This window comes from Rhinoderma darwinii, chromosome 6 (assembly GCF_050947455.1).
Source record: "Rhinoderma darwinii isolate aRhiDar2 chromosome 6, aRhiDar2.hap1, whole genome shotgun sequence".
NCBI classification, from domain to species: domain Eukaryota; kingdom Metazoa; phylum Chordata; class Amphibia; order Anura; family Rhinodermatidae; genus Rhinoderma; species Rhinoderma darwinii.
The window spans coordinates 3,708,472-3,726,051 of record NC_134692.1 but is presented as its reverse complement, the minus strand read 5'-3'; the positions used below and the strand labels follow the sequence as shown (position 1 = coordinate 3,726,051).

The 17,580-nt window shown below is 44.9% G+C and overlaps 1 protein-coding gene across 2 annotated transcripts in view; it reads left to right on the top strand.

Moving 5' to 3' along the window:
* The window catches only part of SLC15A2 (solute carrier family 15 member 2), a 131,649-nt gene that overhangs the window by 43,857 nt on the left and 70,212 nt on the right, over positions 1 to 17,580 (top strand). Inside the window, exon 2 of one of the 2 annotated variants that reach the window (XM_075831044.1) lies at positions 13,666 to 13,957. The exons of the other annotated variant lie outside the window; for it this stretch is intronic. Within the exon in view, the coding sequence (XP_075687159.1) occupies positions 13,924 to 13,957 (34 nt within the window). The 5' untranslated portion in view covers positions 13,666 to 13,923. The remainder of the gene's footprint in view (positions 1 to 13,665; positions 13,958 to 17,580) is intronic. 2 annotated transcript variants of the gene reach the window in all.

Here is a 17,580-nt window from a genome sequence, read left to right as displayed (position 1 = left end):
ATAGCCGCTCTATATACACGATTCAGCGCTAGATACGGCCGCTCTATATACAGGATTCAGCGCTAGATACAGCCGCTCTATATACAGGATTCAGGGCTAGACACAGCCGCTCTATATACAGGATTCAGCGCTAGATACAGCCGCTCTATATACAGGATTCAGCGCTAGATACAGCCGCTCTATATACAGGATTCAGCGCTAGATACAGCCGCTCTATATACAGGATTCAGCCGCTCTATATACAGGATTCAGCGCTAGATACAGCCGCTCTATATACAGGATTCATCGCTAGATACAGCCGCTCTATATACAGTATTCAGCGCTAGACACAGCCGCTCTATATACAGGATTCAGCGCTAGATACGGCCGCTCTATATACAGGATTCAGAGCTAGATACAGCCGCTCTATATACAGGATTCAGGGCTAGATACAGCCGCTCTATATACAGGATTCAGCGCTAGATACAGCCGCTCTATATACAGGATTCAGCGCTAGATACAGCCGCTCTATATACAGGATTCAGCGCTAGATACAGCCGCTCTATATACAGGATTCAGCCGCTCTATATACAGGATTCAGCGCTAGATACAGCCGCTCTATATACAGGATTCAGCACTAGATACAGCCGCTCTATATACAGGATACAGTGTAGATACAGCCGCTCTATATACAGGATTCAGCACTAGATACAGCCGCTCTATATACAGGATTCAGCGCTAGATACAGCCGCTCTATATACAGGATTCAGCGCTAGATACGGCCGCTCTATAAACAGGATTCATCGCTAGATACAGCCGCTCTATATACAGGATTCAGCGCTAGATACAGCCGCTCTATATACAGGATTCAGCGCTAGATACAGCCGCTCTATATACAGGATTCAGCGCTAGATACGGCCGCTCTATATACAGAATTCAGAGCTAGATACAGCCGCTCTATATACAGGATTCAGGGCTAGATACAGCCGCTCTATATACAGGATTCAGCGCTAGATACAGCCGCTCTATATACAGGATTCAGCGCTAGATACAGCCGCTCTATATACAGGATTCAGCCGCTCTATATACAGGATTCAGCGCTAGATACAGCCGCTCTATATACAGGATTCAGCACTAGATACAGCCGCTCTATATACAGGATTCAGCGCTAGATACAGCCGCTATATATACAGGATTCAATGCTAGATACAGCCGCTCTATATACAGGATTTAGCGCTAGATACAGCTGCTCTATATACAGGATTCAGCGCTAGATACAGCCCCTCTATATACAGGACACAGCGCTAGATACGGCCGCTCTATATACAGGATTCAGCGCTAGATACATCCGCTCTATATACAGGATTCAGCGCTAGATACGGCCGCTCTATATACAGAATTCAGCGCTAGATACAGCCGCTCTATATACAGGATTCAGCGCTAGATACGGTCGCTCTATATACAGGATTCAGCGCTAGATACAGCCGCTCTATATACAGGATTCAGCGCTAGATACAGCCGCTCTATATACAGGATTCAGCCCTAGATACAGCCGCTCTATATACAGGATTCAGCGCTAGATACGGCCGCTCTATATACAGGATTCAGCGCTAGATACAGCCGCTCTATATGCAGGATTCAGCGCTAGATACGGCCGCTCTATATACAGAATTCAGCGCTAGATACAGCCGCTCTATATACAGGATTCAGCGCCTTTAGGAAAGTTGGAGTGTCAAGCAGCACCTCAAACACCTGCGACAGAAGATCCTGGGGTTCGTATCTCATTTTCATGTCTCAAGTACAATTTCCACCTCCTTGTTTTCTAACATTGCAGCACATTAGGCATGGAACCAACTAGGGCTGAACCCTGGGGGCCACATAGCAATGGCATGAGCCGCCTGGACAATGCGGAGTCACTCATTATTGCCGTGTCCTGAAGTAGAGTTGCAGTGTAAAGCATGTGAGAGTGACGGAGAAGCAGCCTGACAATTAGGGTGACAGGAGGTGGATTTCAGACTACCCCAGACTCCAATAGACAGTGCAGTTAAGCTGGAGTCACTGATCGTAGCTGTGCCCTAATCTTTAAAGCGACCAAAACGGAATAAAATGATCAGCCGGTAAACATTACACAAAGATGCAGCTCACAAGAGACATCGAATGTAATTTGATTTTCAATTACATTTTTTACTTTAGTGACGTGGCCAGTGAGGACTTCACGTGACACGTCTAATACTTTTCACATCTGAGGGTTTGTTACAGTCTAGACAATCCTAGAAAACAACAAAGATGAGTCATGGATGGATGAAGTTCTCACAACAGTCTAGGCTGGATGGAGAAGAAAATGGTTAGAATATACCTCAGTCAGACTAGATGTCCCCTGGGAGTCACAACCTTTCCCTATTAATGTGTCTAAAAAATTAAACCTCTATATGGATAGAATTGTTCTTATGTTTATTCACTGTAGATACGTCAGAAGACAATGCACAAAATGTTTTGGGGGCCACTCATGGGAGCTCTGTGCGGCGCCCTTCAATGTGTTACAACAGCCCTGGTGGGAGAGGATTCCAGCAGGAACATTGTTATACATGAGATCATTTCCCAGTCTTGATACAATGTACAGTAGAAATAAGTTATTAAAGTGAACCCCAGCCAAAAATGTAACGGTGCTGCTTTTTCTCCATGCAGTCTCTGTGCAGCATCTCTTCCTCCTGTGCAGTATCTGTACAGCATCTCTTCCTCCTGTGCAGTCTCTGTAAAGCATCTCTTCCTCCTGTGCAGTCTCTGTGCAGCATCTCTTCCTCCTGTGCAGTCTCTGTACAGCATCTCTTCCTCCTGTGCAGTCTCTGTACAGCATCTCTTCCTCCTGTGCAGTCTCTGTACAGCATCTCTGCCTCCTGTGCGGTCTCTGCAGCATCTCTGCCTCCTGTGCGGTCTCTGCAGCATCTCTGCCTCCTGTGGGGTCTCTGCAGCATTCTGCCTCCTGTGGGGTCTCTGTGCAGCATCTCTTCCTCCTGTGCAGTATCTGTGCAGCATCTCTTCCTCCTGTGCAGTCTCTGTGCAGCATCTCTTCCTCCTGTGCAGTCTCTGTACAGCATCTCTTCCTCCTGTGCAGTCTCTGTACAGCATCTCTTCCTCCTGTGCAGTCTCTGTGAAGCATCTCTTCCTCCTGTGCAGTCTCTGTGAAGCATCTCTTCCTCCTGTGCAGTCTCTGTGAAGCATCTCTTCCTCCTGTGCAGTCCCTGTACAGCATCTCTTCCTCCTGTGCAGTCTGTGCAGCATCTCTTCCTCCTGTGCAGTCTCTGTACAGCATCTCTTCCTACTTTGCAGTCTCTGTACAGCATCTCTTACTCCTGTGCAGTCTCTGCAGCATCTCTTCCTCCTGTGCAGTCTCTGTACAGCATCTCTTCCTCCTGTGCAGTCTCTGTACAGCATCTCTTCCTCCTGTGCAGTCTCTGTACAGCATCTCTTCCTCCTGTGCAATCTCTGTACATCATCTCTTCCTCCTGTGCGGTCTCTGCAGCATCTCTGCCTCCTGTGCGGTCTCTGCAGCATCTCTGCCTCCTGTGGGGTCTCTGTGCAGCATCTCTTCCTCCTGTGCAGTATCTGTACAGCATCTCTTCCTCCTGTGCAATCTCTGTACATCATCTCTTCCTCCTGTGCGGTCTCTGCAGCATCTCTGCCTCCTGTGGGGTCTCTGTGCAGCATCTCTTCCTCCTGTGCAGTATCTGTGCAGCATCTCTTCCTCCTGTGCAGTCTCTGTACAGCATCTCTTCCTCCTGTGCAGTCTCTGTACAGCATCTCTTCCTCCTGTGCAGTCTCTGTGAAGCATCTCTTCCTCCTGTGCAGTCCCTGTACAGCATCTCTTCCTCCTGTGCAGTCTGTGTAGCATCTCTTCCTCCTGTGCAGTCCCTGTGCAGCATCTCTTCCTCCTGTGCAGTCTCCGAACAGCATCTCTTCCTCCTATGCAGTCTCCGTACAGCAACTCTTCCTCCTGTGCAGTCTCCGTGCAGCAACTCTTCCTCCGGTGCAGTCTCCGTGCATCTCTTCCTCCTGTGAAGACTCTGTACAGCATCTCTTCCTCCTGTGCAGTCTCTGTACAGCATCTCTGCTTTCTGTGCAATCTCTGTACAGTATCTCTTCCTCCTGTGCAGTCTCTGCAGCATCTCTTCCTCCTGTGCAGTTTCTGTAAAGCATCTCTTCCTCCTGTGCAGTCTCTGTACAGCATCTCTTCCTCCTGTGCAGTCTCTGTACAGCATCTCTTCCTCCTGTGCAGTCTCTGTACAGCATCTCTTCCTCCTGTGCAGTCTCTGTACAGCATCTCTTCCTCCTGTGCAGTCTCTGTACAGCATCTCTTCCTCCTGTGCAGTCTCTGTACAGCACCTCTTCCCCCTGTACAGCATCTCTTCCTCCTGTGCAGTCTCTGTACAGCATCTCTTCCTTCTGTGCAGTCTCTGTGCAGACTTGATGACATGCTGGGACTTGTAGTGTTGCACCAGGCTGCAGATTGCTGATGTTAATACAAAGCTTCTAACAATAAGTTACCATTTAACGCTCCATAATAATATTTGCCTGGCAGCTAAGCATGTTGGACAATGTAGTTCAGTCATGACATCATAGTGGGAGGAGTTAATGAATGCATACAGCGGACTAAGGGTCCTATTACACGGGCCAATTATCGGGAAAACGCTCGTTCATCTGCTGATCTGGTAGTTTCTGCAGCATAAAATAGTCTGGTTGTCGGCAGCGCATCTTGGTGTTTAAACAGGGAGACGCGCTGCCGACATGATAATAATGTATTGGGACGGGTGATCATAGTAACGACCGCTCGTCTCCATACATAACTTCTTGGAAAGGAGCGTATTAGCGCCGTTCAATGAGCTGTTTCGTAGCCGATGTAATAGGACCCTAAGACTCCATTTCTCTCAAAGTTCGGTGGTGGGTGCTGCTTAAATACAGCCCGGCGCATGGGAACATGAACATTGGAAGACAAGGGATTTTTTAAGAAATAACTTTATCATTGTGGACTCTGACCCGGGATTTTGTCTCCAGATTTCTGGTAATGCCCTTTAACCCCTCTGGGTCATGTAGGACATTCATGTCAGCTGGTTGTTAGTTTATGACCATGCACATAGCCTGGCCTGGGACTGTAAGCGTTAACTGTCATTACCATCTCCAGGGACTTTGCTTTATGTCGCTGTAACCATAAATGCAGTTCTTAAAAATTAACAGTCCCATAGAAAGTAACTGTGGACAAGAGCTAAGTAAACACTAAGAAAACAAGCGGCCTCCTCCTCCTTCTCGATTTATAAAGTTCTGCAACTTCTCAATGGGATGAAGCATGCAAAAATCTCTCAGAATTGTTTTGGCTGTGCATTATGTTGCCATAAGTTGGATGGTGCCCTGAGCTGGACCTTCCTTGCTGGCACCATATACAGCGTCCAAATAACACGCCCCAATCCACAAACTGGGTACTGTGTCTGGGTACAGAGCCGCTGCCTATTCATGTGTGCGGGATAAAACATCAGTAATCGGGGGTGCAAGATCCGGGGGCCCAGGCCAATGGCGCCCCCATCAGTAGTGAGAGGTGATGCCTCGCCCACCTCCAAGGTCAGCCCTGTATCTTGCACTGAATCCTGTATCCGCCAGGTCCAAGTGACTGACGGGTTCAGTGTCAGCGGGTCCGGTGTCTCTGACATGACGGATACAGGATTCAGCGCTAGATGTAGTCGCTCTATATACAGGATTCAGCGCTAGATGCAGCCGCTCTATATACAGGATTCAGCGCTAGATACAGCCGCTCTATATACAGGATTCAGCGCTAGATACAGCCGCTCTATATACAGGATTCAGCGCTAGATACAGCCGCTCTATATACAGGATTCAGCGCTAGATACAGCCGCTCTATATACAGGATACAGCCGCTCTATATACAGGATTCAGCGCTAGATACAGCCGCTCTATATACAGGATTCAGCGCTAGATACGGCCGCTCTATATACAGGATTCAGCGCTAGATACGGCCGCTCTATATACAGGATTCAGCGCTAGATACGGCCGCTCTATATACAGGATTCAGCGCTAGATACGGCCGCTCTATATACAGGATTCAGCGCTAGATACGGCCGCTCTATATACAGGATTCAGCGCTAGATACGGCCGCTCTATATACAGGATTCAGCGCTAGATACGGCCGCTCTATATACAGGATTCAGCGCTAGATACAGCCGCTCTATATACAGGATTCAGCGCTAGATACAGCCGCTCTATTTAAAAGGATTCAGCGCTAGATACGGCCGCTCTATATACAGGATTCATCGCTAGATACAGCCGCTCTATATACAGGATTCAGCGCTAGATACAGCCACTCTATATACAGGATTCAGCACTAGATACGGCCGCTCTATATACAGGATTCAGCGCTAGATACAGCCGCTCTATATACAGGATTCAGCGCTAGATACAGCCGCTCTATATACAGGATTAAGCGCTAGATACGGCCGCTCTATATACAGGATTCAGCGCTAGACACAGCTGCTCTATATACAGGATTCAGCGCTAGACACAGCTGCTCTATATACAGGATTGAGCGCTAGATACGGCCGCTCTATATACAGGACTCAGCGCTAGATACAGCCGCTCTATATACAGGATTCAGCAATAGATGCAGCCGCTCTATATACAGGATTCAGCGCTAGATACAGCCGCTCTATATACAGGATTCAGCGCTAGATACAGCCGCTCTATATACAGGATTCAGCCGCTCTATATAGAGGATTCAGTGCTAGATACAGCCGCTCTATATACAGGATTCAGCGCTAGATACGGCCGCTCTATATACAGGATTCAGCAATAGATACAGCCGCTCTATATACAGGATACAGTGTACATACAGCCGCTCTATATACAGGATTCAGCGCTAGATACAGCCGCTCTATATACAGGATTCAGCGCTAGATACAGCCGCTCTATATACAGGATTCAGCCACTCTATATAGAGGATTCAGTGCTAGATGCGGCCGCTCTATATACAGGATTCAGCAATAGATACAGCCGCTCTATATACAGGATACAGTGTACATACAGCCGCTCTATATACAGGATTCAGCGCTAGATACAGCCGCTCTATATACAGGATTCAGCGCTAGATGCAGCCGCTCTATATACAGGATTCAGCGCTAGATGCGGCCGCTCTATATACAGGATTCAGTGCTAGATACGGCCGCTCTATATACAGGATTCAGCGCTAGATACGGCCGCTCTATATACAGGATTCAGCGCTAGATACAGCCGCTCTATATACAGGATTCAGCGCTAGATGCAGCCGCTCTATATACAGGATTCAGCACTAGATTCAGCCGCTCTATATACAGGATTCAGCGCTAGATACAGCCGCTCTATATACAGGATTCAGCGCTAGATACAGCCGCTCTATGTACAGGATTCAGTGCTAGATACGGCCGCTCTATATACAGGATTCAGAGCTAGATACAGCCCCTCTATATACAGGACACAGCGCTAGATACGGCCGCTCTATATACAGGATTCAGCGCTAGATACAGCCGCACTATATACAGGATTCAGCGCTAGATACAGCCGCTCTATATACAGGATTCAGCGCTAGATACAGCCGCTCTATATACAGGAATCAGTGCTAGATACGGCCGCTCTATATACAGGATTCAGAACTAGATACAGCCGCTCTATATACAGGATTCAGCGCTAGATACAGCCGCTCTATATACAGGATTCAGCGCTAGATGCAGCCGCTCTATATACAGGATTCAGCGCTAAATGCAGCCGCTCTATATACAGGATTCAGCGCTAGATGCAGCCGCTCTATATACAGTATTCAGCACTAGATACGGCCGCTCTATATACAGGATTCAGTGCTAGATACGGCCGCTCTATATACAAGATTCAGCGCTAGATACAGCCGCTCTATATACAGGATTCAGCGCTAGATACAGCCGCTCTATATACAGGATTCAGCGCTAGATATAGCCGCTCTATATACACGATTCAGCGCTAGATACGGCCGCTCTATATACAGGATTCAGAGCTAGATACAGCCGCTCTATATACAGGATTCAGGGCTAGACACAGCCGCTCTATATACAGGATTCAGCGCTAGATACAGCCGCTCTATATACAGGATTCAGCGCTAGATACAGCCGCTCTATATACAGGATTCAGCGCTAGATACAGCCGCTCTATATACAGGATTCAGCCGCTCTATATACAGGATTCAGCGCTAGATACAGCCGCTCTATATACAGGATTCATCGCTAGATACAGCCGCTCTATATACAGTATTCAGCGCTAGATACAGCCGCTCTATATACAGGATTCAGCGCTAGATACGGCCGCTCTATATACAGGATTCAGAGCTAGATACAGCCGCTCTATATACAGGATTCAGCGCTAGATACAGCCGCTCTATATACAGGATTCATCGCTAGATACAGCCGCTCTATATACAGTATTCAGCGCTAGATACAGCCGCTCTATATACAGGATTCAGCGCTAGATACGGCCGCTCTATATACAGGATTCAGCGCTAGATACAGCCGCTCTATATACAGGATTCAGCGCTAGATACGGCCGCTCTATATACAGGATTCAGGGCTAGATACAGCCGCTCTATATACAGGATTCAGCGCTAGATACAGCCGCTCTATATACAGGATTCAGCGCTAGATACAGCCGCTCTATATACAGGATTCAGCGCTAGATACAGCCGCTCTATATACAGGATTCAGCCGCTCTATATACAGGATTCAGCGCTAGATACAGCCGCTCTATATACAGGATTCAGCACTAGATACAGCCGCTCTATATACAGGATACAGTGTAGATACAGCCGCTCTATATACAGGATTCAGCACTAGATACAGCCGCTCTATATACAGGATTCAGCGCTAGATACAGCCGCTCTATATACAGGATTCAGCGCTAGATACGGCCGCTCTATAAACAGGATTCATCGCTAGATACAGCCGCTCTATATACAGGATTCAGCGCTAGATACAGCCGCTCTATATACAGGATTCAGCGCTAGATACAGCCGCTCTATATACAGGATTCAGCGCTAGATACGGCCGCTCTATATACAGAATTCAGAGCTAGATACAGCCGCTCTATATACAGGATTCAGGGCTAGATACAGCCGCTCTATATACAGGATTCAGCGCTAGATACAGCCGCTCTATATACAGGATTCAGCGCTAGATACAGCCGCTCTATATACAGGATTCAGCGCTAGATACAGCCGCTCTATATACAGGATTCAGCCGCTCTATATACAGGATTCAGCGCTAGATACAGCCGCTCTATATACAGGATTCAGAGCTAGATACAGCCGCTCTATATACAGGAATCAGTGCTAGATACGGCCGCTCTATATACAGGATTCAGAACTAGATACAGCCGCTCTATATACAGGATTCAGCGCTAGATACAGCCGCTCTATATACAGGATTCAGCGCTAGATGCAGCCGCTCTATATACAGGATTCAGCGCTAAATGCAGCCGCTCTATATACAGGATTCAGCGCTAGATGCAGCCGCTCTATATACAGTATTCAGCACTAGATACGGCCGCTCTATATACAGGATTCAGTGCTAGATACGGCCGCTCTATATACAGGATTCAGCGCTAGATACAGCCGCTCTATATACAGGATTCAGCGCTAGATACAGCCGCTCTATATACAGGATTCAGCGCTAGATATAGCCGCTCTATATACACGATTCAGCGCTAGATACGGCCGCTCTATATACAGGATTCAGCGCTAGATACAGCCGCTCTATATACAGGATTCAGGGCTAGACACAGCCGCTCTATATACAGGATTCAGCGCTAGATACAGCCGCTCTATATACAGGATTCAGCGCTAGATACAGCCGCTCTATATACAGGATTCAGCGCTAGATACAGCCGCTCTATATACAGGATTCAGCCGCTCTATATACAGGATTCAGCGCTAGATACAGCCGCTCTATATACAGGATTCATCGCTAGATACAGCCGCTCTATATACAGTATTCAGCGCTAGACACAGCCGCTCTATATACAGGATTCAGCGCTAGATACGGCCGCTCTATATACAGGATTCAGAGCTAGATACAGCCGCTCTATATACAGGATTCAGGGCTAGATACAGCCGCTCTATATACAGGATTCAGCGCTAGATACAGCCGCTCTATATACAGGATTCAGCGCTAGATACAGCCGCTCTATATACAGGATTCAGCGCTAGATACAGCCGCTCTATATACAGGATTCAGCCGCTCTATATACAGGATTCAGCGCTAGATACAGCCGCTCTATATACAGGATTCAGCACTAGATACAGCCGCTCTATATACAGGATACAGTGTAGATACAGCCGCTCTATATACAGGATTCAGCACTAGATACAGCCGCTCTATATACAGGATTCAGCGCTAGATACAGCCGCTCTATATACAGGATTCAGCGCTAGATACGGCCGCTCTATAAACAGGATTCATCGCTAGATACAGCCGCTCTATATACAGGATTCAGCGCTAGATACAGCCGCTCTATATACAGGATTCAGCGCTAGATACAGCCGCTCTATATACAGGATTCAGCGCTAGATACGGCCGCTCTATATACAGAATTCAGAGCTAGATACAGCCGCTCTATATACAGGATTCAGGGCTAGATACAGCCGCTCTATATACAGGATTCAGCGCTAGATACAGCCGCTCTATATACAGGATTCAGCGCTAGATACAGCCGCTCTATATACAGGATTCAGCCGCTCTATATACAGGATTCAGCGCTAGATACAGCCGCTCTATATACAGGATTCAGCACTAGATACAGCCGCTCTATATACAGGATTCAGCGCTAGATACAGCCGCTATATATACAGGATTCAATGCTAGATACAGCCGCTCTATATACAGGATTTAGCGCTAGATACAGCTGCTCTATATACAGGATTCAGCGCTAGATACAGCCCCTCTATATACAGGACACAGCGCTAGATACGGCCGCTCTATATACAGGATTCAGCGCTAGATACATCCGCTCTATATACAGGATTCAGCGCTAGATACGGCCGCTCTATATACAGAATTCAGCGCTAGATACAGCCGCTCTATATACAGGATTCAGCGCTAGATACGGTCGCTCTATATACAGGATTCAGCGCTAGATACAGCCGCTCTATATACAGGATTCAGCGCTAGATACAGCCGCTCTATATACAGGATTCAGCCCTAGATACAGCCGCTCTATATACAGGATTCAGCGCTAGATACGGCCGCTCTATATACAGGATTCAGCGCTAGATACAGCCGCTCTATATGCAGGATTCAGCGCTAGATACGGCCGCTCTATATACAGAATTCAGCGCTAGATACAGCCGCTCTATATACAGGATTCAGCGCTAGACACGGCCGCTCTATATACAGGATTCAGCGCTAGATACAACCGCTATATATACAGGATTCAGCGCTAGATACGGCCTCTCTATATACAGGATTCAGCGCTAGATGTAGCTGCTCTATATACAGGATTCAGAGCTAGATACAGCCGCTCTATATACAGGAATCAGTGCTAGATACGGCCGCTCTATATACAGGATTCAGAGCTAGATACAGCCGCTCTATATACAGGATTCAGCGCTAGATACAGCCGCTCTATATACAGGATTCAGCGCTAGATACAGCCGCTCTATATACAGGATTCAGCGCTAGATACAGCCGCTCTATATACAGGATTCAGCGCTAGATACAGCCGCTCTATATACAGGATTCAGCGCTAGATACAGCCGCTCTATATACAGGATTCAGCGCTAGATACAGCCGCTCTATATACAGGATTCAGCGCTAGATACAGCCGCTCTATATACAGGATTCAGCGCTAGATACAGCCGCTCTATATACAGGATTCAGCGCTAGATGTAGCTGCTCTATATACAGGATTCAGAGCTAGATACAGCCGCTCTATATACAGGAATCAGTGCTAGATACGGCCGCTCTATATACAGGATTCAGAGCTAGATACAGCCGCTCTATATACAGGATTCAGCGCTAGATACAGCCGCTCTATATACAGGATTCAGCGCTAGATACAGCCGCTCTATATACAGGATTCAGCGCTAGATACAGCCGCTCTATATACAGGATTCAGCGCTAGATACAGCCGCTCTATATACAGGATTCAGCGCTAGATACAGTTGCTCTATATACAGGATTCAGCGCTAGATACGGTCGCTCTGTATACAGGATTCAGCGCTAGATACGGCCGCTCTATATACAGGATTCAGCGCTAGATACAGCCCCTCTATATACAGGACACAGCGCTAGATACGGCCGCTCTATATACAGGATTCAGCGCTAGATACGGCCGCTCTATATACAGGAATCAGTGCTAGATACGGCCGCTCTATATACAGGATTCAGAGCTAGATACGGCCGCTCTATATACAGGATTCAGCGCTAGATACAGCCGCTCTATATACAGGATTCAGCGCTAGATACAGCCGCTCTATGTACAGGATTCAGCGCTAGATACAGCTGCTCTATATACAGGATTCAGCGCTAGATACAGCCGCTCTATATACAGGATTCATCGCTAGATACAGCCGCTCTATATACAGGATTCAGCGCTAGATACAGCCGCTCTATATACAGGATTCAGCGCTAGATACGGCCGCTCTATATACAGGATTCAGAGCTAGATACAGCCGCTCTATATACAGGATTCAGCGCTAGATACAGCCGCTCTATATACAGGATTCAGCGCTAGATACAGCCGCTCTATATACAGGATTCAGCGCTAGATACAGCCGCTCTATATACAGGATTCATCGCTAGATACAGCCGCTCTATATACAGGATTCAGCCGCTCTATATACAGGATTCAGCGCTAGATACGGCCGCTCTATATACAGGATTCAGCACTAGATACGGCCGCTCTATATACAGGATACAAAGCAGCTCTATCTCAAAAAGTAAAAATAACTTTTAATAAAAAGTATTTTGAAAGTAGCACCAATCACACTGTTACATATTTTTATTTAAAAAAAAAATATTTGAAAGGTTTACATAGCATTTAACACTCTCCTGCCCTGGACTACAGACTGCCCCCCCCCCCCCCGCTATCTACACTAAATTTTAGAGCGCCTGATTTATTCTGAAAAAACGCTACAAAAACAGCGTAAAAGAAAAACCTATGATGGTCTATGGAAACAAAACTTCCACTGAGCCAAAAAAGGCAGAGCAAAAGAAAAGTCACCTAAAAACTGCAATGTCTGTAGTGTCTTATTTGAGCTTACGCCTGTGACTCGGGTTCTGCTATATTCACAGCGATCACATGAACGGACGCTTGATACGGACGCTTGAACGGACCAGTAAGGGTGCTTATTTTCTGATGTTTTTGGGGCCGTAAGCGGCCAAAAAAATAAAATAAAAATCGGAATCTGAGTTTTTTTTCACACGACCATTTTGAAAGACGGCCGCGTTTCATTGACACTATAGAAAAACAGCTCCAAAAACGTCCGTAAGAAACACCACGAAAAACGCGAGTTTGCTTAAAAAACGGCTGAAAATCAGGATCTGTTTCCCTTGAATACAGCGCCGTATTTTCAGACGTTTTTTATTAAGCGCGTGCAGAGCCTCACAAATAACCATTCACATGTCCTCCCCACAGATCTCACAAGGTTCCTCCAGGATCTCGTGACCCATCTCCAAGACACAACGGAGACCTTGTCTGTGAGCGCGACCTGGTCCAAAGGTTCCTGATAATTGCCCCTCACATCTCAATGATCTTAACCTCAGAGGGAAGTTATTAGACAGGGGCCGGACCCGGCGGGTGAATCATTCACCAGAATTTGGGAGCTGAAAAGTGTGATGATCCGTGGGGTCAGGGCACATTCTGCCAGGACAACGCAGCGCACAGGATCCAGCCATGGGCGAAGGCGGCAAAGACGACAAGTCCTCAGGTAGAACACCGGCCCCTTCTGCGTATCTTCCCCTCCCCCATGTTGCCCGGTTTTGGATTAATGGAAACTTTTACTGAAATTTCAGTCATTTCCCCCGATGTGTCATTGATGATGGATCGTTACATTGTATCTGTGGGATTCAGTCACTTGTAATACTTTTATACTAATTTCATTATTTAATCCTTAACACACATTTATTTTCTCTTTTTTGCTTGTAAAAAAATTCTTGAGTTTTAAGTGTTTGTTTTTTACAAGAGATTTAAGTGACGTTTTGTTAAATTTGTAACCAGGGTTTTTTCTGGAGATTTTCAAGTCTTAGTGAAATCGCTGCGTGTGAAACCAGTATCGAAGGGTTTTTCCAGAATAGACGCGTTAATTTGACATCTCCCCAGTGATCAAACCCGTCTTGCTGTCACTGGGGGCCACACATGCACCGTCCCCCCCCTCACTGGGTGTTACGGAGACCCCCTGACTGCCGCTTTCTTGAAGGGTCTCATACACCTCATTGGTTTATTGGAGTGGACGATTCCTGCGTGATCTTTATATCCTCATCATATATCTGATTGTCATGTTATAAATGTCTCTTGGAGGAAAACACTTTAACATATTACTTATATCATTAAATATTTGAAGATGTAGCAGAGCTGAATTTCTCAATTTCCTGTTTTTTTTGTGTACTGAGATAACTTATTGAAGAACCTGCAGTCCTATGTAACACCACAGATAACACAGTGATAACTCTCAGTACAGATATTGTAATAGATATGACCTGCAGTCCTATGTAACACCACAGATCACACAGTGATAACTCTCTGATTACACCTGATGTAGTAGTGTTACCTGCAGTCCTATGTAACACCACAGATAACACAGTGATAACTCTCTGATTACAGATAATGTAGTAGATGTTACCTGCAGTCCTATGTAACACCACAGATAACACAGTGATAACTCTCTGATTACAGATAATGTAGTAGTGTTACCTGCAGTCCTATGTAACACCACAGATAACACACAGTGATAACTCTCTGATTACAGATAATGTAGTAGATGTTACCTGCAGTCCTATGTAACACCACAGATAACACAGTGATAACTCTCTGAGTACAGATAATGTAGTAGATGTTACCTGCAGTCCTATGTAACACCACAGATAACACAGTGATAACTCTCTGATTACAGATAATGTAGTAGATGTTACCTGCAGTCCTATGTAACACTACAAAAAACACACTGATATCACCATGAGTTGCGCCAAATGGCAAACTCAGCACTGCTACATTTAAAACATCAAGCAATACATAAAGTAACTTCAAATAATCTTAGATTTGACATTTGTGTAAGGAGGAGAGAGACTTGTTTATTATATGTGGAGTTTGCTGAGCAGGACTGGATATTGGTCGGTGACTATGTTTAGTACAATATTGTCCGTTCAGTCGAGTCCGTCCATTGTTGTACGGGGGACGGACATAGTTTTTTTTTGTTTTTTTACAATCTATTGAAAAACAAAGGGATTTTGTGCATCTGTTTGGATCCGTCTGGGATTGGAATATATATGGCGACCACCCCAGCCCCAGCAGCGACTGTTAGTGGGAAATATTAGTCTGGAGCCCATCATACAGGATATATTACTAGTATACAGTATATAGTCTGCAGCTCATCATACAGGTTATATTACTAGTATACAGTATATAGTCCGCAGCTCATCATACAGGATATATTACTAGTATACAGTATATAGTCCGCAGCTCATCATACAGGTTATATTACTAGTATACAGTATATAGTCTGCAGCTCATCATACAGGTTATATTACTAGTATACAGTATATAGTCTGCAGCTCATCATACAGGATATATTACTAGTATACAGTATATAGTCTGCAGCTCATCATACAGGATATATTACTAGTATACAGTGTATAGTCTGCAGCTCGTCATACAGGATATATTACTAGTATACAGTATATAGTCTGCAGCTCATCATACAGGGTATATTACTAGTATACAGTATATAGTCTGCAGCTCATCACACAGGATATATTACTAGTATACAGTATATAGTCTGCAGCTCATCATACAGGATATATTACTAGTATACAGTATATAGTCCGCAGCTCATCATACTGGATATATTACTAGTATACAGTATATAGTCTGCAGCTCATCATACAGGATATATTACTAGTATACGGTATATAGTCTGCAGCTCATCATACAGGTTATATTACTAGTATACAGTGTATAGTCTGCAGCTCATCATACAGGATATATTACTAGTATACAGTATATAGTCTGCAGCTCATCATACAGGATATATTACTAGTATACAGTATATAGTCTGCAGCTCATCATACAGGATATATTACTAGTATACAGTATATAGTCCGCAGCTCATCATACAGGATATATTACCAGTATACAGTATATAGTCTGCAGCTCATCATACAGGTTATATTACTAGTATACAGTATATAGTCCGCAGCTCATCATACAGGGTATATTACTAGTATACAGTATATAGTCTGCAGCTCATCATACAGGATATATTACTAGTATACAGTATATAGTCTGCAGCTCATCATACAGGGTATATTACTAGTATACAGTATATAGTCTGCAGCTCATCATACAGGATATATTACTAGTATACAGTATATAGTCTGCAGCTCATCATACAGGTTATATTACTAGTATACAGTATATAGTCCGCAGCTCATCATACAGGATATATTACTAGTATACAGTATATAGTCCGCAGCTCATCATACAGGTTATATTACTAGTATACAGTATATAGTCTGCAGCTCATCATACAGGTTATATTACTAGTATACAGTATATAGTCTGCAGCTCATCATACAGGATATATTACTAGTATACAGTATATAGTCTGCAGCTCATCATACAGGATATATTACTAGTATACAGTATATAGTCTGCAGCTCATCATACAGGTTATATTACTAGTATACAGTATATAGTCTGCAGCTCATCATACAGGTTATATTACTAGTATACAGTATATAGTCCGCAGCTCATCATACAGGGTATATTACTAGTATACAGTATATAGTCTGCAGCTCATCATACAGGGTATATTACTAGTATACAGTATATAGTCTGCAGCTCATCATACAGGATATATTACTAGTATACAGTATATAGTCTGCAGCTCATCATACAGGATATATTACTAGTATACGGTATATAGTCTGCAGCTCATCATACAGGTTATATTACTAGTATACAGTATATAGTCTGCAGCTCATCATACAGGTTATATTACTAGTATACAGTGTATAGTCTGCAGCTCATCATACAGGGTATATTACTAGTATACAGTATATAGTCTGCAGCTCATCATACAGGATATATTACCAGTATACAGTATATAGTCTGCAGCTCATCATACAGGTTATATTACTAGTATACAGTATATAGTCCGCAGCTCATCATACAGGGTATATTACTAGTATACAGTATATAGTCTGCAGCTCATCATACAGGATATATTACTAGTATACAGTATATAGTCTGCAGCTCATCATACAGGATATATTACTAGTATACAGTATATAGTCTGCAGCTCATCATACAGGTTATATTACTAGTATACAGTAT